This window comes from Trachinotus anak, unplaced genomic scaffold (genome assembly GCF_046630095.1).
Source record: "Trachinotus anak isolate AG129_WGS33_773 ecotype Australia unplaced genomic scaffold, CSIRO_AGI_Tana_v1 ptg000002l, whole genome shotgun sequence".
Lineage (NCBI taxonomy): Eukaryota > Metazoa > Chordata > Actinopteri > Carangiformes > Carangidae > Trachinotus > Trachinotus anak.
The window spans coordinates 8,233,340-8,260,607 of NW_027273853.1; the positions used below are offsets into that span (position 1 = coordinate 8,233,340).

General features: G+C 40.7%; 1 protein-coding gene across 1 annotated transcript in view; it reads left to right on the forward strand.

Moving 5' to 3' along the window:
• Positions 1-27,268, forward strand: part of tubgcp6 (tubulin gamma complex component 6) — a 28,810-nt gene continuing 1,542 nt past the window's right edge. The window contains exons 1-24 of the mRNA XM_071493773.1: positions 1-344; positions 717-1,525; positions 1,715-1,878; positions 2,529-2,742; positions 5,047-5,205; positions 6,127-6,248; positions 6,426-6,489; positions 6,591-6,700; positions 6,800-6,891; positions 8,831-8,970; positions 12,985-13,134; positions 13,730-13,811; positions 14,352-14,440; positions 14,751-14,866; positions 15,812-15,950; positions 16,039-16,137; positions 16,235-18,080; positions 18,604-18,765; positions 21,247-21,415; positions 22,528-22,669; positions 23,902-24,096; positions 24,771-24,903; positions 25,594-25,807; positions 26,869-27,062. Of these exons, the coding sequence (XP_071349874.1) occupies positions 737-1,525; positions 1,715-1,878; positions 2,529-2,742; positions 5,047-5,205; positions 6,127-6,248; positions 6,426-6,489; positions 6,591-6,700; positions 6,800-6,891; positions 8,831-8,970; positions 12,985-13,134; positions 13,730-13,811; positions 14,352-14,440; positions 14,751-14,866; positions 15,812-15,950; positions 16,039-16,137; positions 16,235-18,080; positions 18,604-18,765; positions 21,247-21,415; positions 22,528-22,669; positions 23,902-24,096; positions 24,771-24,903; positions 25,594-25,807; positions 26,869-27,062 (5,584 nt within the window). The 5' untranslated portion in view covers positions 1-344; positions 717-736. The remainder of the gene's footprint in view (positions 345-716; positions 1,526-1,714; positions 1,879-2,528; positions 2,743-5,046; positions 5,206-6,126; positions 6,249-6,425; positions 6,490-6,590; positions 6,701-6,799; positions 6,892-8,830; positions 8,971-12,984; positions 13,135-13,729; positions 13,812-14,351; positions 14,441-14,750; positions 14,867-15,811; positions 15,951-16,038; positions 16,138-16,234; positions 18,081-18,603; positions 18,766-21,246; positions 21,416-22,527; positions 22,670-23,901; positions 24,097-24,770; positions 24,904-25,593; positions 25,808-26,868; positions 27,063-27,268) is intronic.

Here is a 27,268-nt window from a genome sequence, read left to right on the forward strand (position 1 = left end):
GAAGAGGGCAGATTCTAATTTTGTGTAGTGCCGCGGTAGATGGTGGAAGATGAATGAAGCGACTAGCTAGCCTTTAGCTAGCGACAACCACATCCCAGCACATTAACTGGCACTATTGTCATGGAACAAGAAACCACAGAATAATAAAGACACTTTTTGAGCTGCTTAGACTCTCCACTCAGTGGGTTCTGTATGCTTGGCACATGAACCGAACAGGAAAGCCTACGGACCCAGGAGTAGCTCGCTAATAACAAACGTTAGCATGCATGGGAAGGAGTCGCCTGGGGTGGATGCAAGACTGAAACTGTCACCTGAATCAGCTGATAACACACGACCTCGAGAAGGTAAATCATTTCAAGAGGCATTGTTTAGTTCGCCATCGGGCTTGTTAAATATGCAGCTTGATATTGCTAACGTTAGCTAACATAGCTAACTGTTGGCTTAGCAAGTTAACGTTAGCTTGCTCCGGTGCAGTTTGTTTACCAAAACAAATGGTACGTGGTAAAAGGTGAAGTCTGTCGTAGTGGTTTTGGTTCGATTGTGGGCATGTCTGGTTTCCGATTTTGTCTAAAGTCTGCACCTCACAAAATCTAGGTAAACGTTTACTCTGATATCATACTGGCAGCTGTGCACCGTGTTTCCCAGTTCTGAGTTAGCTTTAATAAAAAGGCATAGACAGCTAGACTGACGAACACTATTTTGTTTCACTGTTACAGACTGAGACAACAGTGGCACCATGTACCCCAGCCCTAATAACCCCATGAAGCCCAGCAGCAGTAGCAGCGGCAGCATCACTGAGCTGCTGGGTGCCCTGTGTGACTGCAGCCTGTCTGGTGTATCATGGAAGCGCAGAGCCCTGGGAGGAGTGTCAAGAGAGGGTTTCCGCAGAGCTCTCAAGAAGCGTGCCTATGGTGCCCTGCTGTCCAAACTATTTCAAGATGGCACCAAGGGGCCAGCCTCAGGACCGAGCGCCTCAGCTAGTACGCCACCCAGAAACAAAGTCCTGATGATATGTTTTGACTTACGGGTGGCAGGGTGCAGAGAGGAAGCAGAGAGGTTGGAGGAGCAGCTGGAGAGGCTGCCGGAGGGAGCATCCTCTGGCCTCAAGGAAGTAGATGCGGTCCTTGAGCTCCTTGTGCACCTCGCTGGTTCATCACCTCCACCCCCTACCTCTTTCAGCAGGGACTACATGAGACGAGAGCGCCCTGTGCTGCGGAGGCCTCGACCTTGGAGTTACCAGAGTGAGGAGCTGCAAAGACTAGAGGCCCGGGCATGGGGGCTAGTGTGTGGGGAGGAATGGGGGACTTTGGAGAGTTTGTGTGGAACTCAGAGATTGATGGATGCCCCTCCTGGCACAGGGCTACTGGCTCTGAGGACTAAAATGGAAGCAGAGGAAAGGTTTGAGAAAGAGACCAGGATGACACTGTTTGGAGCACTGCAGCACACTCGCACTTCAGACATGGACATTAGACTGGACTTGCCTCCTATTCCTAGTAATATTGATGTAACCGGGCTGGCTATCAGGGTAGGACACTATGCCTTACTTTAGCATCTAAACTGATGCACATTGTTTAGTTTGAGTTTTTTTTTTGTCATATGGCCATTTGGCCTTGTCAGTCTTTGAGTGGGCTCATATTTGTACTATTGTTTGATTGAAGGTTAAGCACTGTTATGCACGGTTATCATTTGGCTTATTTACTGTGTGTCTGTGCAGGTCCCCCCATGTTTAGATCAGTCTGAAGATGAGGGCTTCCAATCGGCCTCCAACCTGACCCCAGACTCTCAATCAGAGCCCAGCTCCATACCAGATATTGATATATGGGAGGCTGTCCGCACTTTTGAGCCCGGAAGACGCCGCTGTTGGGAGTCTGTTGGCTGGTAAGTGCCTTGTCAGTTGTGCTATAGATAGTGCATTATCACAACAACATCAAATTACTTTCCAGAGAAGATTTTACCATCATGTAACCAATTGTGTGCTTTGTTAAGGACTCTAACCACCAACTGTTTCCATCACTGGTCAACCTGTTGATGTCTTTTTTAAATTAATTTATTAAACATAAAGTCTGTAAAATGTCACGAAATGTTAAAAAACCCATGACAAGTTCCCAGAGTATAAAGTGATGTCTTGAGCTTGTTTGTTTTGTCAGACCACCAGCCGAAAACCCAAAGACATTTAATTTACAACAGAGAAAAAGATCCTCACATTTTTGAAAAGTGGCACTGGCAGATTCTTGGCATTTTTGCTTCATAAATGACTTCAGTGATTTAACAATTATGAACATGTTAGTTGGCAAAACATTTTCCGTTGATTGTCAACTAAGTATGGTATGCAATGACACAAATGCAAATTAAACAAAGTAGGAGATGCAGTTTAGCAAGTAATGTACAGATGCAGTCTAATGAGTTCACAAGATAGTCAAGATAGTCAGCTCTGTATTAGAGAGCTCCACTTGTAGGTACTTGTGTTTTCAGTTTGACTCTCCCTCTCTGGAACAAAACCCTAAATGCCACTCTGTTTCTTCCACTAGCCCACCAGGGAAAAGGGAGTCTTTCTACCTAACAGAGAGAGGCAGGGAGGCCTTCGACCAGCTCTATCGTCTGTGGGAGGGGGAGATGAGGGTGGTGAGCACAAGTACACCCTCTCCTATCCTTCCACTTCCCCTGGACTCTCAGACACAACTGGTATCTGACCTCCTCAATGTCCTGATCGGAGTGGCGTCCACAACCTTCCCTCTGAACCAGGTCAATTTCATTATCATTATTTATCAGTCTCTGAAATGCAATAAAATGCAATTGATTTGTTGTTTTAGGGCTCTGTCAGACTAAAGAGATAAAAGTGAATGAGGTAGTAAAAGCACTGTGACAGCACACAATTACCAAAAAACACAAGAGAAAAGGGAATCAGACAAAGAGAATCAATGGACACTTTGTGCATGTGTGATAAAATAAACCCATCTGATTTATAAAAGCATATCACATTGTTACAGTGTAAAGAAAAATGGACAAAAAAGTGACAGCGTCAAGCATAAACTCAAGTCAGTTGCGTGACATGATGCATTAAGTGAGGAAAAAATAAATGAAAAGGTTACTAATGCTAAAAAACAAAACCACCAGGGGAGCTCTTCTGTTGCTTTATTGTTTCCCATTAAGTTTTTTTTATTTTTTATTTCCAGAAGATTCTAGTTAGTTTTTGCAACATAAATTGAATCCTAACTCCCTTGTTTACTCCCTCAGCCCTTTATGTTGTCTCTCTAGCAGACTTTTATCATTAGCATGTAGGCTGCAACAGGATGTGGATGGGTCATTGACAAATAAAGATTTAAATATGTTTTTAAAAAAAGTCTTTTTAAAATGGATATTATGCATATTTTTGAAATTAGAATAATGTGTTTCTACAAGCCTTATTTGTGTTACAACATTTCAAAGTTTTAAATTCATTTTTTGACTGTATTTTTAACTTCACCACCTGAAAAATGTCAGGTGGCGCAACCAAATTTATATACTTTCCTTCTGTTTATTCTAAGTGAAATGTTTGGCAAGTATACCTGAGTATAGTATAGTGGCTAACACATTGTTACTTTGTGGTTGAGTTTTAGTTTTTAAGATTCTTGCAATTCAGTGGCCAGGTATTTCATATTTTTAATAATATCCAATTTTACATTTAAACACAGAAAAACTTGTATATAAATATACAAATGAATCTATTTAATACAATAGCTATATACCTCATAGTTCTCAACCATTTGTTCACTTTAACCTATCATTTATTGGTTTAAATAAATATTTTACCTGGTCGCACCACCTGACGATTCAGTTGTGTCACCTGACTTTTGCAGCTAATTTCAAATTAAACAGGCTTCTACTTAGACACCTGTTTAACCTTTAGCCTTTGCTAGCAAGTTCATACATATAGTTTTTTAATAAAATGAAGAGTTTTATAATAAAATAACATTTTCCTAGTTTTACCTTGGTTGTACCACGTGACATGAAAAGTGTACCAGCCCAACTATGAGTTGAAAGTAGCTATTTTTATCAATATTTGAGAGAGCTCTACAAACCTTTTCACTCATCAATAAAGATCACTTGGGGTCCTCTGGCTGATGGAATATCCTGTTTGATGTTGTAACTATTCACTTCAGAATAAAAGATGCATTTATACAGTTGCACCACCCTGACATTTGACAATACACAAATTCTCGGACAAAAGTTTTTGAATTATCTCAACACCTTTAAAACTATTAATATTTGTGAATTTAGTTTATTTGAAAGGTCTCAAACATGAAATCATGCCACAGTATTTATTTTGAATTTATTATTATTGAAATATCATATTTAATACTTTTCTCAGGCTGTTCATTAACTCGGACGGTTGCGCCACCTGACATTTTGGTGGTTTGAGATGCCAAAATATAAAATATATACATTATTATAATGTACTGAAAACATGGTCAAACTACAGCAGTTTTATAGAATAAAATGATGCATGTCATGAATTAATTAAAACTATTTTAAAGGAAAGTAATGCACTTGGACACAAAAATATGCACGTCATGTCAATGACCCGGATACACATATTGTGGACACAGTCTCTTGAACACCTTTACAATCTAATATAATACTCATGCATGAACTTCCATGTCTGTTATGTCAGAACTTTGTTCAGATGGTCAGAGAAGTGTTTATTAAACTCAAAGGTAATCTTTGAGGCTGTGGATTGTGGTGGTGTGAATTATTGTCTGTGTTGTTTTTGTCCTCCCAGAAGAGTTCTGTCTATGAATTTTGTATCCAATTCTAATAAAAGAACCACGGGAAGGACAAAATAACAAACACCTGATTATGTAATACAGTCTGATATAATATACCACAGGCTATGCCCTTAGAAATCACCGTGGAGGTGACTCCCTGACAGCCTCAACAAAAATTCAATAATATGAGCTTTGCTAAGACAGTCTTTACTGCAGGGCTATTTTTATTGGATGTTATTAGACTGTACAGTTATTTGTTGTATTTTCGTCACCATCTGCAAATATGTAATCTCCTCTCCAGAGTGTTCAGTTTGACGTCAGGCCTGGTGTGTGTGTGTCAGGAGCCTCTCCAGAGAGTGTGTCTCGTCTCTTGGGGGAGCTGGCCCAGTACGGCACCTACTACTTGAGGCTCAGTCGCTTTTCTCTGCAGAGTGCTGACAAGAAGGGCCTAGTCTTCCAGGTATGTTTTGTATAATCATCATTAATACCACTGAGACAGCACATTTCACACTTTTCTGCATCGGACAGTTTTTTTTTTTTTGTTTTGTTTTTTTACCAGTGTTGAGGTCCTCACATTACTTCAATTTAAAATACTTTATTCATTTGCAAATACAAATACACACAATAAATCATTCACACACACAAACACATATATAAATAATTAATAAAAAATGATGCTGGAAGAAGGGAGATGGAATACACACGGGTAAATGGAAGTAGTCAATTCCTAACAGAGCCTGAATATCAAACACCATGATGGCACATTAAAGGATACTATAGTTAAGTCAGTTGTCCATATGCACACAGATTAAAAACAGATTTTGCTTTCTGGAGTCATTCCATTGTTCATACTGGCCAGTAAGGGATCTCCTCTTACTGCGATTCCAGTGTAAGTGACTAGAAACTAAGTGCACAGTCCTCATTCTGGTTGTGAATATATTCAAAACTATATTTGAAGTTGATATAAGGCATCAGCAGTCTGAGTTAGACAAATCCAGTGGATATCTTCCAGGGTGTCAGCATTTTTTTTTTTTTTTTTTTTACACAATTTTACACAATTCCCTTTGTGTTTCTCTCAGTTGTGTTTCTTGTTGAGCAGAACAGGAAGGATAGTTTGTCTGAATATATTTTTGTATAGAGTGAGGATTGTCCCTCTCATTAATTACACTGGAAGAGCAGTAAGAGGGGAGCACTACATGGCCGGTATAAACAGCATTTTTAAAACAGACTTCAAAATTGTCAGCTTATTATTTAGTTAAAAATGGACAATAAGTGGGGAAAAAGTGCAGTTAGCAGCGTATGAACAAGGTAAACTGAGCAGTTCAGAGGTTTTGCAACCTACACAGATCATGAAATGTTAAAGATAGCGTTTCTCTCCAAGGCTTTTACAGGTGGTCTGAGGAAGTATTTGCATTACTACAGAGCTTGTGTTCTTAGCACTCCACCCACCCTCAGCCTGTTGACGATCGGCTTCCTCTTTCGTAAAGTAGGCCGCCAACTCAGGTGAGGTCAAATCCTTTTTCTTTTTTTTTCTTTTTTTTGCTGATGTCTGCTCTGTGTTCATTTCATACTTCTGAAGCTCAACCTCACCCAGTCCACAGTACAGTCGTGTCCTGACAGAGAGGACCTTGATGCAAATATCATCAATTCAAAAAATCTCTGCTTCCCTTTTAATCTAAGGTACCTGTCAGAACTGTGCTCTGTAGACGGGCCTTTGGGTGCTGGCCAGGCTACCTTCCCTGTGGTGAGTGGTCTTTTATCTGCAAACTGCAATATGTCATCCATCACGGCTGTGTTTAGCCTATCAGATGGGATGTCAGCTCAGTGCCATGTGCCTCTCCTCAGGGTGTTAAACTGCTGTCCTACCTGTACAATGAAGCACAGAATAACTGCAGCAACGAGAACTATCCGGTCCTGCTGTCACTACTGAAGAGCAGCTGTGAACCTTATACACGGTCAGTCTCTGTGCTCCTCCTCCTTCTATCCCTGGTATGTAGAGCCAGCTGTATTGATGTGTCAGGACTGTGTCTTTGTTTTTACTGTGCACCACTTAGGTTTGTGTCTGACTGGGTGTATAGCGGCGTGTTTCGAGATGTTTATGGAGAATTCATGATCCAGGTCAACGAGGAGTACCTCAGTTTCAGAGGTGAGACGACACCCACATGCATGCAGTCGCATAAACCCTTTGGATTCAGTCAGCAGGTTGTGGAAATGAAAAGCCTGGCAGACAGACTGTCTAGCAAAAAAAAAAAAAAAAAAAATTTTCATTACAGCCTTTATTGCCTAGTTGCATTTGTCCTTGTGTCTATAAAAGATGTCATGAAGTTATTGGATGATAATCAGTGGGAAACAGAATCAGCCACCACAGCTGTGGTAGCTGTTGAGCCATCTCCCCTCAGGAAGCCACAGGGACACACGAGTAAATGCTGTTCCTTTGTTCTTTTCAGTTGGTACACCATGCTGGGTAAAACAAAACACCTTCTGAAATGCAGGGGTTTTTTTAACATTTCATCTCTTGTAATTGTCTTTGACAAATCTAAACTGTTGAATTATTTTTTCTTTTAGTCCAGCGAATGATTTGACTCCTTAAGGAGAGCAGAGGAGTGAAGTCGAGTCAGGAGGAGATGAGGCTTACAGGGCAGATAAACACAGACCCATCTGTACAAACTGGCTTCCTGTTTGTGTTCATTATTTTGCCTTGGTCATGCTGCTCTTCAGTGTCATGTCCTTTTTCATGTCTACAATAGCTTTTCATTAACAAGACACAATTTTTTGAGATTTTAATATTTACTGTTATGGAGACACATTCATCTGTTAGAGCTCAGATCAAACTGTGTTGAGAGTGTTTTAATTAGGGCTGCAACTAACCATTATAATTTATTACCAGTTAAACTGCCTTTTTTTTTTTTGGTTGGTTTTTTTTTCAAAACACTTATATTACTACAATGTAAAATCAATAAAAGCAATTTTTTGGGCAATTCACCTAGAAAAAAAAACTAACAATTAATTAATTAATACATTTATTTATTCATTCATTCATTCATTCATCTTATTGTTGCAGTTTTAGATGTAATTATAAAACGGCATATAAACATTCACCCCTGGTAATAAAAAGTAAAGTTTTAGTTTTGGTATCCTTGGTTGTTGCTCAGCAATGCCCAACATTAGCTGGTACCAACCTTTCAAATGTGAGGATTTGACGCTTGTTTACCTCATATTATAGTAAATATCTGAGTTTTAGACTGTTAATCAGACAAAAACAATAGCTGAAAATGTCACCCTGGTCTCAGACAAAATATTTCACTATTTTCTAACATTTTACAGACAAAGATAAATAAGTTGAGAAAGTACTTGGCATATTAATTGATATTTAAAGTATTTTTTTAGGTACATCCTTATATTAGTGAAGTGTTAATAGGTAAAGAATAGTCTTGTTGAAATCCTGTTCCCAAGACAAGTACACACTGTAATTGCTTAATATTGATTATATTAATACTTAGTACTTAGATAGTAACATAAATATGGTTTTTTATGAATCATTATAGCCTGTCCAAATACTGTATGTCATGCAACACCCCATCAAGGTCAGCCCATCACCTCGGCTTTGTATGGCTAAGAGGTTCATTTGCTCATCGGCTACACCTCATCAACTCCTGTAGTGAACCTCTGCACTTCTCGTGCCTGCTTTTTGGAGGACACACAAATGTCATTGTTCTCTTTGAAGTCCGTCAGCCAGGGAGGCAATCAGTGGCTAAGCTTTCTTGGCAAGCCGCGGGCTTTCTCTAAGAGCTCTGGAAGCTCGGTGCATTCATGTTCTCTTATGCTTTTTGCTTAGGATCACTGAGCTAAGCGCTAACAATTTCCAAGTGTTAATTCAAGCAACCCAAGTTTTGCTATGCCCTGTAAGTCATACTAATAAGAAAAAGTTTTAGGCCCAGCGCAGGCTGGGTAATACTCCTCTGCTGTTACCTATTGTAATTCAGTTGTGAGAGAGTTGTACTGTTATCAGAGGCATAATGGCCCAGTAAAACTACTTGGTGTAATGTTTAGAACAAAGCGTAACAGGCCTCCTTGAATTTCTGCAGACAAACACTTCTGGGTTCAAGGCTACACTCTGATCTCAAAGGATGTGGAGGATTGTGTTCCTATCTTCCTGAGACACATCGCCAATGATGTATACGTCTGTGGAAAGACCATCAACCTCCTCAAGATCTGCTGCCCACAGGTTTGTTATGCATATCCATATATGTAGATGAGGTAAATATAAATTATGTTCTTAATTTATTCAGTAAAAACTGAATTTTGACTGTTATTTATATTGAATAAATTAAGAATATAAAATGTTAATCCTTAAGATTACCCTTCCATATTTGATCTGTTTTTTGTTTTTTTCTCAATGTACTGTATTGGCATAGAGATGCACAGATTAGCCCTGATATTGACAAAATCCACATGTACGCCACAAATTACCCACCTGCCACAACAATGATTCTACCTATTTGGAAATCCACACTGCCCGCAGGAGGTGGGACAAACAATCAATACTGCCTCATAGGTGGACGGCCTCCTTTGAAACATTATCAATATATTATCATCAGTATTGTGATACAATCTCTTGTGGTACTGAGGCAGAGGTGCTTCCATCATTAATTGCAGACATCTGAACTCTGAACTGTTCTGCTTTCTGTCAATGCAGACTTTTTCCAATTTGACTCCTGCTGTGTAAAATACTAATATTGACATTTTAGATTTACATTTTCCTCCTTTGTTACGGAGCTAACATGATGTATCAAGGCGTAAAATGATTAATCAATCTGTCGATCAAGCTATTTTTTTTTTTTTTTAATACTTATTTTTTGGGGCTTTTTTATGCCTTTATTATAGCTTAGTGGAGACTGACAGGAAAGGGGGTAGAGAGAGGGGAATGACATGCAGGAAAGAGTCGGACCGGTCAGGAGTCGAACTGGTGACTGCCTGCTAAGAGCGTCTTGCGCTCAACATGGTACGCGCCCTAACCACTCAACTACCGGGCCGCCCAACGATCAAGCTATTTTAATAATCAATTAATCATTAAGGCAATTTGTTAGGTAAAATGCCAACCATTCTTTAAAATGTGAAAATTAGCTGCTTTCCTCTGTGTTGTTGTCATGTAAACTGAATATTTTTGGGTTGTAGTCTGTTGGTCAAATGAAATAAGACATTTAAAAAGCCTGGTCTGCATTTTCATTGTTTTCTGATATTTTCTGGACAAACTGAATAATAGATGAATCGAAAATATATATTTTCAGATGAATGACTTGGAAATGAAATGAGTCTTTGGTTAGAGCAGTAGATGTATGAGGTGATATGAGTGCTCTAACTAAGAATCACTTTTATTTATAATTACAATTTGATTTTTAATCATGATTATCTGGTCTACAAAACATCAGAAAATGATGAAAAAAAGTTGTAGTTGTCTCCAAATTACTTTTTTTTGTCCAATCAACAGTTCAAAACCCAGAGATATTCAGTTTACCATTAAGTTAGACAAGCACACTGTTCATTACTTGTTTCGGATCTAGATGATATTCTTTCTATATGTAGTATATATATCAGAATTGCCTGTACGATGATGCCATTGGTACTGTGCACTGAATATTGTCAGTGTATCATCATCATCATGAGTTACCCAGTGATTCCCAGGACCTGTATACAATCCTAAGCTTAAGAGTTATACTTGTATATGAATGGACCCCTCACTGGGCACAATGGCAGTAAACTTAGCAAATGAAAAGGTTCGGTGAAACGTCAAATTTTTTCTGTAATCTAATTGTATTCAATTCTCTCACTTCACTGTAACTCACCTGCTGATTTACAAGCACATGATGTTTTTTATGGCTTGACCAACCTGACCTAAACCACAGGGACCGTACTTCTAACTAATTGGCTTTCTCTAACTACAGCTCTGTTTCTCTGTATGCTAATTTACATTGTTGCTGGCTTCTCAGAGAAACTGCAGGAGGGCTATCATGAACACGTGAAATTATTTGACTGAAAATGTGACTTGAGAACATGGTGTGATGTGACTATTGATATTTTTACATGTAAAACAACACCACATAAAGAAATGCAGAGCACCTAATCTAACGAATGTAGCCAAAAAAGAACCAGACAAAGTGAAGACTAAAATAATTAAAACATTTAAATGGTTTGAATTACAGTGATGCAGGAATTAATTCAATGTGATTATATGTTTTATATTATAACATAAAACATAATTACATGATAAAATTAGACCCACAGTGGCACAGTGATTGTAGTTAAGATGAATGTTTCTCATATAATCAATAAAACATTTCCATATATTGTAAAAGGTTTTACTCTTGTAGAACCAGTACATAATTCTAATGGTGTGTAATATTTCCTTTTGCAAACTGGACTTCAAGGTCCTCAGATTTTCATTTTAGTCTTACAAATGTTTTGGCAATAATTAATAAGATCCTATAAATTTAACAGCATATTAATCCCATGCGGTTGTGATAGCTTACACATTACATTTTGTCATAAACTGTGTATTTTGAAGCAAGACAAGGTAGAATGTGTGCATGTGCCGTCTGAATATAAAGCTGATGGAGAGAATGTAACTGAATGAATCTAAACCTTGAATTCAAAGTAGATGTAACCCTGTGTCTGCACAGGTCACTCCACAGCGTCTCATTCATATTTATTCCCAGCTCTTTCTGCCATCTCATCCTAGATTCATTGTTAGTTTGTTATTGGATGCATCTGAAGAAAGATGTTACAAGTTCAGACAGCTGGCAGTACACATTTTTTTATGACAGTAACTTTTATGGTTGGTGTTATAAAATGTTCACCAAATGAGACATCAGGATTAACTGTCTCTTAGAGTGGCAAGAAAAAGTGAATAAGCTCATTGGAATTATCTGCATTTATGTATAAATGTGTCCTCAAACGTGGTCAGATCTTCATCTTAGTTACACAATCTATTTTAACTATTTACACACAAATCATTGTGTTGTTCTTGTCCATAGTGAATACATCATTTAAACATGAGCCCTCAGCTAACTGGAGTCGAAAATTGACTCCAATCAATGAAACGAGATTGGAGGTGTGGGTAAGAGCTGCTTTGATCTATAAAAAAAAAAAAAAAATGCTCAAAGATTTGGAGTTTGCTTTTCATAAGAAGCACAGTGAGCCATGCCTTGCATAAAGGTCTCAGGAGACTTGCAATCAAGTACTGTTGATTTGCATAAAACTGGAAAAAGGTTGCAAAGTCATCTCAAAGAGATTAGATATTAATCAGATCACAGTTTGTTAAATTGTCTATAAATGGAGACAGTTCAGTACTGTGGCTACTCTCCCTAGAAGTGTGCACCAAGCTAAAATGACAATGCAGAATATTCAATGAAGTTAAAATGACCCCAGAGTAACACCTAAAGGCTTAAAGAAATAATTGTCTCTGGTGAACATCTCTGTTCATGAGTCCATCAAACACAAATCATGGTGCATGGTTGCAGGGAGCATCGTGTCCATGGCAGGACACCAAGAAGGAAGCCACTTCCACTGCACGTTTGCCAAAGATCAGCTTGACACCTGAGTCATGAAACTAAGGTAGAATTGTTTGGAATGAACCTGCAGCAGTATGTATGGTGTAAAAAGGGCTCTGCACACCAACATTAAAATATCATCCCAAAGGTGAATTACAGTGGAAGGAGCATCATGATTTTTTGGGCTTTGCTGCCTCTGGGCCTGGACAGTTCACTATCATCAATGGGACAATGATCAAGGGACCTTACAGGATAATGTCAGGGTGGCTGTCCACCTGCTGAAGCTCAGCAGAAGTTGAGTCCTACGCAGTAGGACAATGACCTTAACGCAATAGAAACGCTATGAAATCACCTGCAGAGAGCTGCTCACACCAAACGTCCCCAGAATATGGCTGAGCTGAAGCAGTTCTGTTGGAAAAATCGTCCAAAATTCGTCCAGAATTTTCACTGTGAATATCTATGGGTTTGTTCTTGTTTAAAAAAAGCAAAAGATTATGATCGTTTAAGTGTTATTAGCTTAAACACGTTGTGTTAGTCTATACTTGTCACCTAGATGAAGATCATATCACATTTTACGACCAATTACTGCGGAAAACCAGGTAATTCCAAAGGGTTCGCATACTTTTTCTAGCTGCTGTAAATCAGCGAGCCTCCTTTGTGGTGCTGACTTTGTGTTCACTTTGTGTCCACAGCACTACATCTGCTGGTCGGAGCTGCCGGCGCCTCGCATTTCTGTCACCTTCTCCCTCCAGGAGGTGGAGGAGATCGAGAGGGACTGTGCAGTGTACCGTGGACGCATGGAGAGGATTGCTAAGCACAGTGCGATCAGCAGGGAGGAGCAGGTACTGAGACACACATTATATGCAATCTGACATTTGTTGTATGTCAATGTATTTTTCCATATTTTCTTCTGAAGTCTGAGCTTGTGTTATTATTGCTCCTCCTCAGTTTTTGTTGTTTTGACCATGTTTACATAAAGATATACGAATATGTTTCATATGCAGTGAATGTTAGTAGGCATTGTAATCAACCTGGTATATCACCTTAATAAATTCTGTGCTAGCTGACTTTAATGGATTTGTAAAAATCAAGGGAAGCCTGAACTTCAGGGAGGGAAGGCAAACCTGCAGTGAGACAAGTCATTACACAGGTTCTGTCCCTTAAGATAAAGAGAGGAGTTTTTTGTTTTTTTTTTTGATCCATGATTGTGACATTACCCCTCAAGTAGTGAGAATTTCAGCAGCAAGTCATTAAAATGATGCATCTGAAGTCTGGGGCTTGTACACTGCATGATTTAGTGTGACGCTGTGGTTTGTATGGCCTGGGCAGTGTGTGCTGCTGGCTGTGCTGACTGGCAGAGGATGTGAAGGAGAGGTGAGCTACAGGGCAGGTGGATAGATCTCTGTTAATGATGATTTCTTGTCTGTCTATTGTTAGGCCCTGCGTACAGAGCAGGCACGCCAGGAGCTGATCAATCAGGTCAGAGAGTCGGCAGCCAAAACCCTGGAGAGCATCCGCGGTTAGTGTTACATTTACACACACCCAGACACACACACACACACACACTGCGAGTATTATTTTATATAGTGTTTGACATACATGCACACTACCTCCCCACTGAGAATACCTTACATACCTATAACCCACATTTGCTTGTTGACTCTTGACCACGAGAGCTTTCTTCAGCTCCGTTCATTCCTCTGAGGAGAGCAGCAGAGATGCACAGCAAGGAATATTTTGAACGGCTTCCAGTACGGCGGGCTGAGAAATCTAATCATTTCTCGCACAGTTTAGCAAACTCCTCGCATCATTTATTACTTTCGAAAGATGTGTGGCAACGTTTGGGAGGGGAGATGGTTTGGTGGGGGAAATGTCTGGCCTGATGCTCTGAGTGTGTCTTGGCATGTTTGTGTGTTTGTGCGAGGCAGATGGTGATGTTGTTTTGCACGTGTATGTCTGTGTGCGTGCGTGAGGGTGTGCGAAAGAGAGACGGAGATGTTATGTACTTTTCTATGTGGGAGAGTAAGCAGCCCACTGTTATCTCCCTTGCCTCCTGTAGGGCGGCAGGTGTCACAGCGTCTGGCTGAAGAGGCCAAGAAGAGGGAGCGATTTGAGGAGTTGAAACAGCACCTGGAGCAGGAGCAAGAGGTAGTAAAGTGTGTTTTCAAACTGTTCTTGTGCGTGCATTTTTTTACATGAGAAGTGCATGAGAAAGTAAGATAGTGTAGGTAGAAAGGGTGTTGTGGATGAAAATAGACTGAAATGTAAGCAGGGAGTTTTTTCTTGCTTTTTATATTTTGTAAACAATTAGATTTCAAAAGCCTGATGAAAGATTTTCAGGATATGAAAACAAACGTGAACAAAAAATCTGGATATATATATATTTCAGCTACAGCATTTGTGGCCTCGTTTTAGAAGCTGAAAGCATTTGTGTGTGTGTGTGTGTGTTTGGCACCAGTGGCGAAGTGCAGCCAAGAAAAAGCAGGAGGAGGATGACTTCAGCTTTGCCAGAGAGCTGAGGGATAGAGAGAAAAGACTACAAGCCCTGGAGGAGCAGCTGGAGCAGAGAGCCAGGTCTGACTGCTTTTACAGCCCCTACTAGACATGTCAATCTTTTATTTATGATTGATTAAATCTATGTTAAGCTTATATTTGATCTAGAATATATTAACCATGTGCAAACACGATGGGACATCAATTCCATCTTTTTACAGGATCTTTCAGTGGCTGAGCTTGTGCTGAATTTCCCCACAGTTGGGATGACTGCGATACTGCGGCATGAGCAAATGTTAACAGAGCCTGTAATGGGAACACGACATGTGTGGCTTTCCATACGCTGGCTGAAAGCTGCCATTGAGTTTGACGGCGTGTTGGAGATTAGAGTTTACCAAAGCTGCTGCAAGCACCTGCAGCTTCTCGTCCAACCAATTAGCTCCCCACTCATGCAGTGTTAACCCTTCAAGATTTAAATTCCTCATTTATTTGGGATGTGTTTGAAAAATATTCAGTGTCAGGTGTCAGGTGCTTTTATTGAGGAAATTATATTAATTGCTTACAGATCATTAAAGTGTCTGACAAGAGGATAAGGAAATTGTTCAAAATTGAATTCAGAGCCATCACAGACCATGAAAGCACATATTCACACACTGGCATATGGCAGACCAGTATGCTCATCACAGTCCCTCATAAAAATGATTTGCACTCAGATTTAAATATGAATATAAAACCATGAATATAAATTATTCAGTATTCTAATAATACATAGTATTTATTGTGTGCTGTGGAATATCAGGCTTGGCAAAAAATGTTTATGAATGGATATTAATATGTTGACTGTTCTTATCTCAGTTGAGTATTAATATGAAGCTAACAAGAACAAAGCTACTTGGTGGCTAAATGGCCTAGTGGGGGGAAAAAAAGGGGGCAATCCCACAAATGAAAAGGTGCACATGCATTTACTGCAGGTTGCTCTGAATAAGACCCTCACCTGAGTTATTTACTTATAACTTAAAACTGTAGGAAGGAGCTGATTGCTCAGTACAGCCGTCTGTCAGAGGAAGCAGCCCGCAGAGAGAGACGGGCCATGTGGAGGGTGCAGCGAATGAGACTCGATGAAGCCCGTGCTCAGTTCTTCATCCACGACAGGCAGCACACTCAGGTATCATAGAAGAACCCCTGCAGAGGGAAAGGTTTATATGACTGAAGAGGTTGTGTAATCTTCACCAAACCTTGTGTCTTCTTTCCAGGCAATGCTAGAGAAATATCCCTTGGGCCAGGTGAGACCTCCAGTGGAAGTGTTGCAACCTGTTCTCTCAGCACAACAGACTGTACCGCAACCAGCACTGGTATGACAACGCAGTGGTTCTTGAACACTAACTCCATTTTTCCCTCTTTTAAATTGTGTCCTATACACACCCTCAAATTAACCTCTTCTCTGAACAGGAATCTCCCACTCAGGAGCCGTCTGAGCAGCAGCCAGCTGAGACCCAAGAATCTGATGCTGTATCATCACCACCACTTGACCCATCGTCATCCACCCTCTCCCCCCTTACAGCAGACCCTGCCCTCATCTCTGACGACATTGATATCAATGATTTTCTCCCCAAGTCACCAAATCCTGACAGTCAGCAAGTGGATGTGGCCCTACAGGAAATTGGGTCTGACCTACCTGAAGTGAGCCCTATAGCAAAACCAGTTGACTATGACTTCAGTGCCCCCTTTAGTCCACTTGAAGGTATAACTGGCCAAGCCTCACTTCAGCCCCGGCCTCGCTGGGGACCTGCAGTCCAGCCTGACTTGATTCAAAACCACCCCTCTTTCTCTCACATTCCTATAGTAGAGAACATGTCTCAAGTCCAGGAGGATGTCCCCAAACCCAGCCCCTTTGGTCAAGCCTCCAAATCCAGCTTTCCTCTTGGCCAGTACACCCCAGAGGAGGCCCAAAACGCATCTAAAGCCAGTGTTAACGGACATACTTCTCAAACCTCAGCACATCCTATAGATGGTAGTGGGTCAACCACAGAGAAAAACAAGAGAGAAGAGGATGCAACTGTGGCGAAACAGGAGACTGAAGTGGGGATTTTGAAAAGTAAAGTTGAACTAAAAGAAGATGAGCGTAAAACTGTTGAGCCTACAAAAGAAGATGGTGTGGTTGTTACTGCCCCCTCCACCACACCAGGACAAGGTTTTGATAATCCTGACCACAAAGTAGTGACAGGTGTTTCTGACCGTGATGGGGTTAAATCGCTTAAGGCAACTCAGAGCGCAGATGCTCAAGACAAAGCTGAGGAAAGTGTTTCTTTGCCTGACATTCATGGTCATGATGTCGCTGCCCCCCAACCATCACCCACCAGCCATGGTCACTCCTCTGATGCTCACATAAAGGTTGGACAGTTTGTCTCAGAGGTGACTGCTCCCGTTCTGTCCCCTAACGTCCATGGCCACACCTCAGATTCCCACATCAAGATTGGAGAACATGTTTCAGAGGTGGATGCTCCTCTACCTTCCTCCAGTGTTCACGGTCACTCTTCTGATGCTCACATTAAAGTTGGGGAAAATGTATCCGAATTTGTCGCTCCTCTTCCTACTCCCAGCATCCACGGTCATGCCTCGGATGCACACATCAAAGTTGGGGAGCTTGTTCCAAATGTAGTTGCCCCTCTGCCCTCCCCTAATGTTCATGGCCACAGTTCAGATGCTCATATCAAAGTTGGGGAAAATGTTTCAGAAGTTGTTGTTCCGCTCCCTGCTCCTAGTATCCATGGTCACTCCTCTGACGCTAATATAAAAGTGGGCGAGTTTGTGTCCAACATATCTGAAGCAAGACCTCGTTGGAGTAAGCATGGGCACGCCTCGGACTGCATGCTTCAGCCAGGCTGTGTGGTGTCAGGAGCTGAACCAGCCTTATCCCATTTGCCTGGAAGTTCTCATGGTCACTCCTCAGACTCGACGCTGGGTATTGGATGTGTAGTTTCAGGAGTTGAACCCAAACGTTCTCCTCTGCCTGGCAGTACCCATGGTCATTCTTCAGACTCAAATTTAGGGATCGGATGTGTTGTGACCGAAACTGGACCACTTCCATCACCTCTGCCAGGCAGCGCCTACGGCCACTCCTCCGATTCGACTCTGGGTGTAGGTTGTGTGGTGTTGGGGACAGAGCCGCAACCCTCTGCGCTCCCAGGCAGCGTTTATGGCCACTCATCAGATTCTTCACTTGGTGTTGGATGCGTGGTGAAGAGCAAAAGTAGTGGAGATCAGCAGAAAACACAGGACAGTGAAGATAGTAAAGGTATTGAATAATACTCAGTGATACACAAAAACACAATTTTGAAGGGCTGCAACAAAGATTTATTGTCATTATCAATTAATCTGATGATTATTAATTGATTAATTAATACATAGAAAATGTCAGAAGATAAACAAAAATGCCGGTTATATTTCCAATTCAAACCCCAGAAATATTAAGGTCACAACGATGTGAAATCCCCACCTTACAGAAGCTGAAACCAGAGAATTGTTTATGATTTTGCTTCACAAATGGCTTAAACAATTAATTACCAAAATAGTTGCCAATTAATTTTCTGTCCATGGATTAATTGATTAATCAGCTAATCATTTTAGCTTTAGGTATTTGCATGTAATCTGTATATAGCTGCACCATTGATATTTGTGTCAGCTAACTGTGCCTTTGCATCAAAAGTCTGAAAAACCAAAACATTGTTCCAGAAAATATGAATATGCTCTGACCTTTGGTGTTAAGAATAGTACCTAATAAGTTAAGATGTCACTGAAAACTGTGTTGCTGTCTTTAGGGTCTAAGTCGGAGAGCCCTGGTGAGCAGCTGGTTGAGGGCATGGGGTCCTGGGCAGCTAGCTTCGGTTTGTCCCCTGGAGAAAAGTCTGAGCAGGAATACCTCCTGGCTTTGTCTGCTCAGTACCAGGTGGAACACTATGAAGACTGCTACAACCTAATGGGTAAGTTGAACTCATATGACTGGGTCAAGATTAATAGTTCCTTTACCTTATAGTTTATACAAACAATGTGATGTTCAACATATTAGCACTTTTGTGGAACTTGTATATTACAGTCATGATTCTGGCATAAAGGAGTGGCTAAGAAATAACAAATTGTAGATATTGTTTTAATTGTAAACTTGAATTCTTAATTGATGAAAGAAGAATTGAACCCTTTGTACGAGCCATTCAAAATCAGAAGTCAGATATTGAGTGATGTGTCTTAGTTAGGAGAAAGTTTACAGTCAGCCATTTGCTGCTGGATGTCAGCCAGACTGTTCTGTGGAGAAAAAATACAATTCATTCACGAGCATCTACAAGCTCATAGTGTATATTGTGCATAATTCTTTTGTGAAACGAGACAATTTAGCTACAAAAAACTGCCCAAATGGAGCATGTGAATAGAGAGCACCAGGGGATCCAAAACAGACCCTTGATAAACTCCACAACTTAACTCTGGAGGAGAGGACGTGGAGTAATGTAGGACAATAGAAAACTTTAAGACAGGAATTTCAGTCAGTTAAGAACAGCGAGAGAACAAACTATTTTTTGTTTTCCTATGGTCAACAGTATTGTTAATTAAAACTGAGCACATGTTTTGTGTAAGGTTATTGATTGTTGGTTACACATATTAAAGTCATCCCTGTACCTGAAGACTTACCTTGATTTAAAGCTTTTCTTCAGTTTTCAAAAAAAATTATTTGACTGATGAATGAAATGTAATAATTTTATCTCTTATTGACGCTTATGCTCCTTCTGCCATTATTTAACTAAAGACAAAGACATAGATAATAAAGTATTCAATCCACTGAAACTGTTCTTGTGGACAGAATAAACATGAGACTAAACATGTAGAGCTCTAAACCGGTCCTGTAGCAATGAAAATGGCTGTAGCTTATGTCAGGTAGGAAAAATAAAATGTACTCTCTCAAGAATGTGAAAATATTTATGTGGTCAGGCTGAAATAACATTACAATGGTGGAGCTGGCTTCATATGAATTCCAAAAAAAATGTTCAGGAGTGAGGCATTTCTGAAGGATGTTAAATATTTACTCCATCAGCAGACACTGGGCTTGCATAAAAAGCTGTGATATTTCAAAAAAGTATTATGTGTGGTTTATGTTTGGCTGTGATGCATCATGGCTCGTTGAAGTAATATCCTGTCTTATTCACTCTGTATTTGTGGTTCAGTCACGCTGCTATTATTCATGCCGGCTTCCAGGGTCTCCATGAAATCAATCAGATTCTACTTTGCAGAATACATCTTCCACACCACTGATCAAAGTCAGAGCCCTAATTATTTAGGGAGTGTTACTATAAATATATAAGGAAGTTGTACAAAATGACTGTTCGCTGTAAATACCCATTTAGAAGCTTGAATGTTGTATTTTTGTTGATTTTGTCAGGGAGGGGTTGATTCAGATCAAGGGTAATTTTTGGGCCTTAGCTTTACATTTGTAACTAACAGTTTTATAGGGGTCCAAGCCTGCGTTGCGCCCCCCCCCCCCCCAGCGGTGCTGGGAACCCAAATGTAATTATTAAGATTTTTATTAAGATTTTGTTGAGATTTTTTATTCTCGTTCTTCTCTATTATTTTTATTTTTCCGCCACTAAAACAGGTTGCACAACCTAAACCGTTCAAGGTAGGGTGGTGCTTTTCGCAGGGTAGGTACAGGGGCTGGCTCGTAACCCAGATGCAAAAAAATGGCACATACCCACCAGTAGGGGGCGCTAATCATGGTAAACATGTTTTGACCCGTAACTCCCAATCTGTATGTCACACATTCAAAAACCTTATGTCCTCGCTTTCCGTGAATTGTGCTGAATCTCATTAGCTAGGCCACGCCCATTTTCCGCCTGGACTTACAGTTACTTACAGTTTCGAACTCCTCCTACAGTTTTTGACCGATTTGCCTGAAACTTTGCAGGTATAATCTTCAGACCTGATTTAAGTTATCAAAACTGTTTTTGTTATTTCAAGAATTCCGCACATTATTGACAAACAAAATTTTATCCCTAGCTATCAAAATACATATTGTTACATGTCTTCCCTAGACAAAGTCCTATTAGCACAAAATTTTAGATAGGTAGTTGGCAATTTATTTTTAAATACACAATTTGTAACTATTATATTATTATTATTATTAGTTCTTTTTTTTTTTTTTTTACAAAATGGTAAATAATAATCAGTTTAGTATAACAGAGGGGTACGAAAACCAGCAAATCTCAACATTTGAGAAAATGTAAAAGATAATTTTGCCATTTGTTCTTACCAAAATATTTACTAATGAATCATCCATTCGGGCAAAAATATTACTTGGATAATGTTTGTTTAAAGCTTCTTCTTTTTCATGTGACCATACTTTTAAACCAACACATTTTTCTGCAGTTCTGATGGTGATTTTTATTCAGCAACATACCTGCCTTTTCCCTCTCCCACAGCTTCATCCCCCGAGTGTCAGCTGCTGAAGCAAGTAACTCGGGGCCCCTGGGGCCTTCCTATGGACCCCACACTTCGCAGAGCTACAGACACCACTGCAGTCCAACTCAGCGAGATGGTTTCCCTGCCAGTTCTGATAAAACACTCTGTCACTACCCCGCTCATCACGCAGTGAGTATCTGAAATGAAGCTATTTCTGAGTTAGTAGCCCCTTTTGAAAGGACATCCCACTGTTAAGAAGACCCCTCATTATGCTGGATTTGCATGTTTACACTAAACCAAACAAAATTGGACCAAATATTTCTGCCCCAGTATGTGATTTTAGATAGCACGCCATCATTCCAGAGTCAGAGGCGTGACATGTTACACAGCAGTGTTGGTGTTTGTCCCTCCACGCCGGCTCTCCCTTTTTCACAGACAACGATCTGGCTCCGTAACTACCTTCACTGCTGGGTTAATGGCAGAACAACAATACCCCCTCCCCATTCCATCTTTGTACCTTTTATACAGAACAAGGCAGAATAAGGGCGCAACATTCCTGCCTTGTACAGGTCGTGTTAAGGGGGCTATTGTTTGCAACTGCGAGTTTGGAGTGTCTGAGAGAGACGTGCTTATCTTCCTTAAAGCCAAATCCTATGTTTAACAGAAATGCAGGCGTGGGGTTTTTCACTGATCTCCTGTTATTTTTCTGCTACTTCAGGCCACTTGAACTGTGGCTAAGTGCATATTCGGCATTGCAGGAATAATTAAAATTCTTTTTACGTTCCATCATTGTAGGATCCTTTTTCTGTTTGAAATTCCATCAGAACTCCAGACAAGCTTGTCAGTCTTCAACTACAATGTTTCTGCACACGATGCAGTTTAGCCTTTGTGTGTAAAGAAATCGCTTTCTCATCCCTTTCTGCACACACAGAGGCTGCAGTATATTTAGCGTTGGTATTCATAACTCCAAGTTTTTATTAACACATTCTTATCCCATGCTTAGATGACACAGTGGAGTTTTGCAGAGATTTTCAACTGCATTTTTATCTCCCCCTGCTGACTTTTCAGTGAAAGGGAGCATTCCCTAAATCCCACTTTTATAGAAATGTAAATTACTCAGGAATAATTTAAAGTAATGGAACAGAGGAAGACATCCAAAAAGTGAAAAAACACGCTGTTATATTCCCTGAGCTTTCTTCATTCCCACAACTTGGATCAAATCTGCAAGTCAGCAGAATTTTCACTTCTGATACCTGTGTCAAAAGTTTTCTCTCCTTATCTTGGTCATCTTCCATCCCCAGTGTATCTCTGGTGAACAAGGCGGTGGTGGACTACTTCTTTGTGGAGTTGGGAGTGGAAAGACACTTTGAGGCACTGCGCCACTTCCTGCTGATGGAGGATGGCGAGTTCGCACAGTCCCTCAGTGATCTGCTCTTTGAAAAGGTGACGCTCTATCAGAAATGCCAATGTCACTGGTGCATTTTCAGAATAGGGTAACATATGGTATTTTTCTTCAGTTTATTACATTCCAGGTGAGAACAAGAAAGGACATCTCAGAACAAGGTTAAATGGCCTTGTCGCCCCTCGAAGACAACATATTTAAAATTTTTTCTGTCCTCTGAGTGATCAGCACTGCATGTATTTAGTGTTGTGTACTTTGACCCTGAGACCTGCCAGAGGTAGTTGGCCATGATTTAGAAATGTATGCGCTACAGTTGGAGGACAGTTCTCTAGAGGAAATCTCTTGTGTCATGTCTGCAAGATGTGTGAGCTCTGCAGTTCTCCTCAGCTCTTAATTCAGCTCAGTGTGCTTCGTCTCATTGTTTTCATTTTGCCACCTGAAACTTTACTGTTCTGGTTCACTCTCACTGCTTTTGTCAGCATTGTTTTCAGCTGTTTCCAACAACAAAGCTATAAAAAAAATAAACCCACTGTACATTACGTGCCAAGCACCAAACCAGAGTCTAACACAGTTAGTGACTAGTGGTGAGGATAGTGTAGTGTTGGGCAGGTAAAGAGCTAGATAATTACCCCAGGAGTTGAGTGTTGGTGGAAACCGAAACAGAGCAAAAAGAAAAGTGAATATTGGACATACTATTGTCAGGGGGACGCAAACAGACTCCAAATGAATGTTACTGTTGCTCCGTATCTGCTGAATGTGTAAATAAGCAACAGTTTGCAAGTGTGTTCAGTCTGCCTCAAATACCCCAAAACTCCAGTACAGGAGGTTTAAGAATTATTGATGCTTACACTTGTTAGCATTTTATACCAGATTTCTCCCTGTGCCTGTTTTGCAGCATGTGATGCATCACTGCCAGATTTCTGCTTATGTCAAGCCCGAGCCTCCTGGCGTGAAATAACAAGCACATCTTTTGCTCCCACCTTGGTGCCTTTCTGCAGAAACATTCATGTACATCTGTCTCATGAGGCCCGTCAAACAGAAGGTTTTTGTTCCAGCCAAAGACTACACCAGCTGATCTCACTGATTAGCACAACCGTCAGCTGGACGGGGAACTAATCATCGCAATCAGCTACCTGTAGAGTTTTTTGGAATGAAAACCTGCCAAATTTTAGGCCTTGATGGCACATTTGAAAGACAGGTGTAGGGGTATGGGTAGTTAGACTTGTTGGACTTTTATGCATTTATTTATTTGGCTGATGTCTCCTCCACTCAGATGGGCAGTGGGCAGACTCCCGGCGAGCTGCTGACACCCTTGGTCCTGAACTCCATCCTCAGCAAGGCCCTGCAGTACAGCTTACATGGGGACACCCCCTTAGCCGGCAACTTCACCTTCGCCCTTCGCTTTCTCCCTGAGACCTTTCACCCACACGCCCCTGACTCGCTCAACTGTCTGGAGCTGCGCTACAAGGTGAGCCAGTGTGTTGTATTGGAGTGTGTAACAAGAGTGTGTGCACTTGCATAGGTGTGCTTGTCTCAGCGGGAGTGGCAGCTTGAATGTGACAACCTGTCATGTTTTGACAAACTGCTCTGGATATGGAAAATTAGCTTATCCCATACTTAAATGGTTGAACCTTGTAGATTGATTGGAGTCTGGGCTTTTGGATGACATGCACGGTGACTAATGCCGCACATATTGTCCTCTGCTCTTGTTCCGCCTGCCTTTGTCACCTCCCATCTCTCTCATAACCGCTCCCTTTCCCCTTTTCTCCATCTTCTGCCTTTCTTGAATCCTTCCCTCTTTTTTTTCCCTCTTTGTTTATTTCTTGCTTCATGAATTTTGCTTTGCTCTTTCTCTCCCTAAATATCTTTTCCACGTTCCTCTTTGCTTCCTCCCCCATCTCTCACCACTCTGTCTTCCCATCACAATCCTCTCACCTCCTTTATCAACATCTCTGCATTCACACTTCCCATCGCATCATCTGTCACTCTCCCTTTACCTGTTCTTCCCAACTCCCATTTCACTTTCCTTTGCTTTCTTTCACACTCAATCACTCTCACACCCTCACATACACCCCACCCCCCCCACACCCCCACACCCCCCTTGCCTTGGTGTCTCTTTTTTTCCTTCGCGTCATCTCCCAGGTGGACTGGCCGCTGAACATCATCATCACGGACAGCTGCATGAACAAGTACAACCGTCTGTTCTCGTTCCTGCTGCAGCTCAAACACATGGTGTGGAGCCTCCGTGATGTCTGGTTCCACCTCAAGAGAACAGGTGAGAGGATGAGAGCGGTTGCTTCAGGCTCAGCTCGGACTCCACCCCATCTCTGAGAGGGAAGAGTTAAGCTTCTTCCTCTTGTGCTTCATGTTTATGAAATATTCATAGAGGGGAATGCTGCGATTCCTCTATGTTTTATTTATACAAAGCACATCTTATACTAGTGGGATTGTTGTAGAGCTGTGTGCTTCAGTGGGTAACATAGTATTGATCAGCGAAAGCCTGTGCAGAGACTGCATAAACGGATTGCCTGATGAGGGAAAAACAAAGTATTAAGATATTAGAAGGTTGTAAACTTCAGTGATTACAACATTAACTTTACTGATCACATGAGGCAAATGTGAATGATTACTTAATACATAACTGAGAATACACTTTTTGACCATAAGCAGAACTTAGAAGACCACAGACCAAGTCAAAACTGTATGAGAAAACAATTAACCAAGGTCTGTCTGTATCACAACCATACATTCAACTATGATGATGACTATGATAGTAGCCTAAGTTTCCAGAACACAAGAACACAAATAGGTTTTTTTTTACTAAAACAGTAGAAGAGTCCAGATATGTTGTATGTATAATCACATAATATAGATAAGCAGTAAACCCTCAGTCAGTAACCAGCATATGTTATTTTCCATCCTTTGTGAACCAATCATGTCTTGTTCCCATCTGTGTTTCCCTCAGCTCTGGTGAAGGGTGCAGGTCGCTCAGTGCAGTTTCGTCAGCTGCAGCTATACAGACATGAGATGCAGCATTTTGTCAAGGTGATTCAGGGATACATCGCAAACCAGATTCTGCAAGTGTCCTGGAGCGAGTTCACAGCCAAGCTGGCCACTGCCAGCGACCTGGACGCCATCCACCGCACACATGCAGACTACCTCAACAGAGCCATCTTCAGGTGAGGGCTGGGACTGCACATGTCCATGTTACAGCATTTATTGCTATATAATTCTTGCTGTCATTTCTGTGCACAAAATAGTTGAGATATGATTTATTGCATTCCAGGAGAAAAAAAATTGGAACAAGATCAAATGTTCTCATCTCCCCTTGAATACAATACATTTTAAACAGTTCAGCATTTTGAATGATTACAGCTCCATGTATGTGGAGTCGTGACTTCTTTTTATTTTTAGTGTTTGGCCTCTGTTGACACATAATTATGTAATTTCTAGAGATATTTTTTTGTTGGTGTTGAAGCCTGATTTAATTGTGTTACATTAAAATTGTGTGACTGATTTATACGTCGACACATGACCCACACTGTCAAAATGTTTCATAGAAAAAAATGATAAAATGTTTCGAGCTTGACCGTTTTATGGTATTTTGCAGTAACACCTCAAACATCTTATGTTGCAGTATATGAAAATCTACTGCTGGTGTTCTTTGTTTTGATAATTAATTTAATATCTTTGGTTTTTGGCTGTTGATTGAAAAAGAAAAAAAGAAAAGTAGCATTAATATGTTTGCTTGGGTTCTGGCTAATTATCATGGGCATTTTTCACAATTTGACCCTTCACATACAAAGGAACTCAAAACCATTTGTTGTCAAAGGTGTTCTGCAGAGTGTTGTCAGCTTCAGCAAAACTCAAAAAAACAAAAACAGCAGGATTTTAGGTTGCAACACCACAAACTGCAGAAAAGGGCAAGGAAGTGAAATCATTTCTTCAGGCTCTGTACATGCACAGGAAGTTGAAGTAGCGCACTCTGCACCCCTAATTTCATATAAAATTGATTCATCCTCCTCGTAACAAGTTAATTTAAATTCCAGCTGGATCTCAGGCTCACTCTTGAACCCAATGAATGATTTAATCTCATTAGGGGAGGTCGCCACCATCACACTTTCCTCTGTGTAATTTCAGGCCATCTGAAAAGTCATTTCAAAGTTCCTTGTCATGTGTCTAAACTTTGCTCTCTCTCTCTCTCTCTCCCTCGCTCACTCTTTCTCGCTTGCCTCCCCAGGGGTTTGCTGACAGAGAAAGCAGCCCCAGTCATGAACATCATCCACAGCATCTTCAGCCTAATCCTCAAGTTTAGGGCCCAGCTGATCGCACAGCCCTGGGACAACCAACAGGGGGAGGCAGTGCACCCCAGCTTCATTGCCATGCAGCAGTCATACAACACCTTCAAGTATTACTCTCATTTCCTTTTCAAAGGTAAAGACACTTATAACAGTTTTATTTATTATTTATTTTGTTTTTTTTGCTTTTCCCCAATTCTGGGAGAGCGTCATCAGCGTGAACCTTCTTCCTTCTTGCTGCAATATTCTCAAGCATATTCTCATTGAGTTTCAGTTGTTGCTCCAGTTAACAATTATACACACAAATCATTTGCTATTTAAACTCCTTGACATGAAATTAGT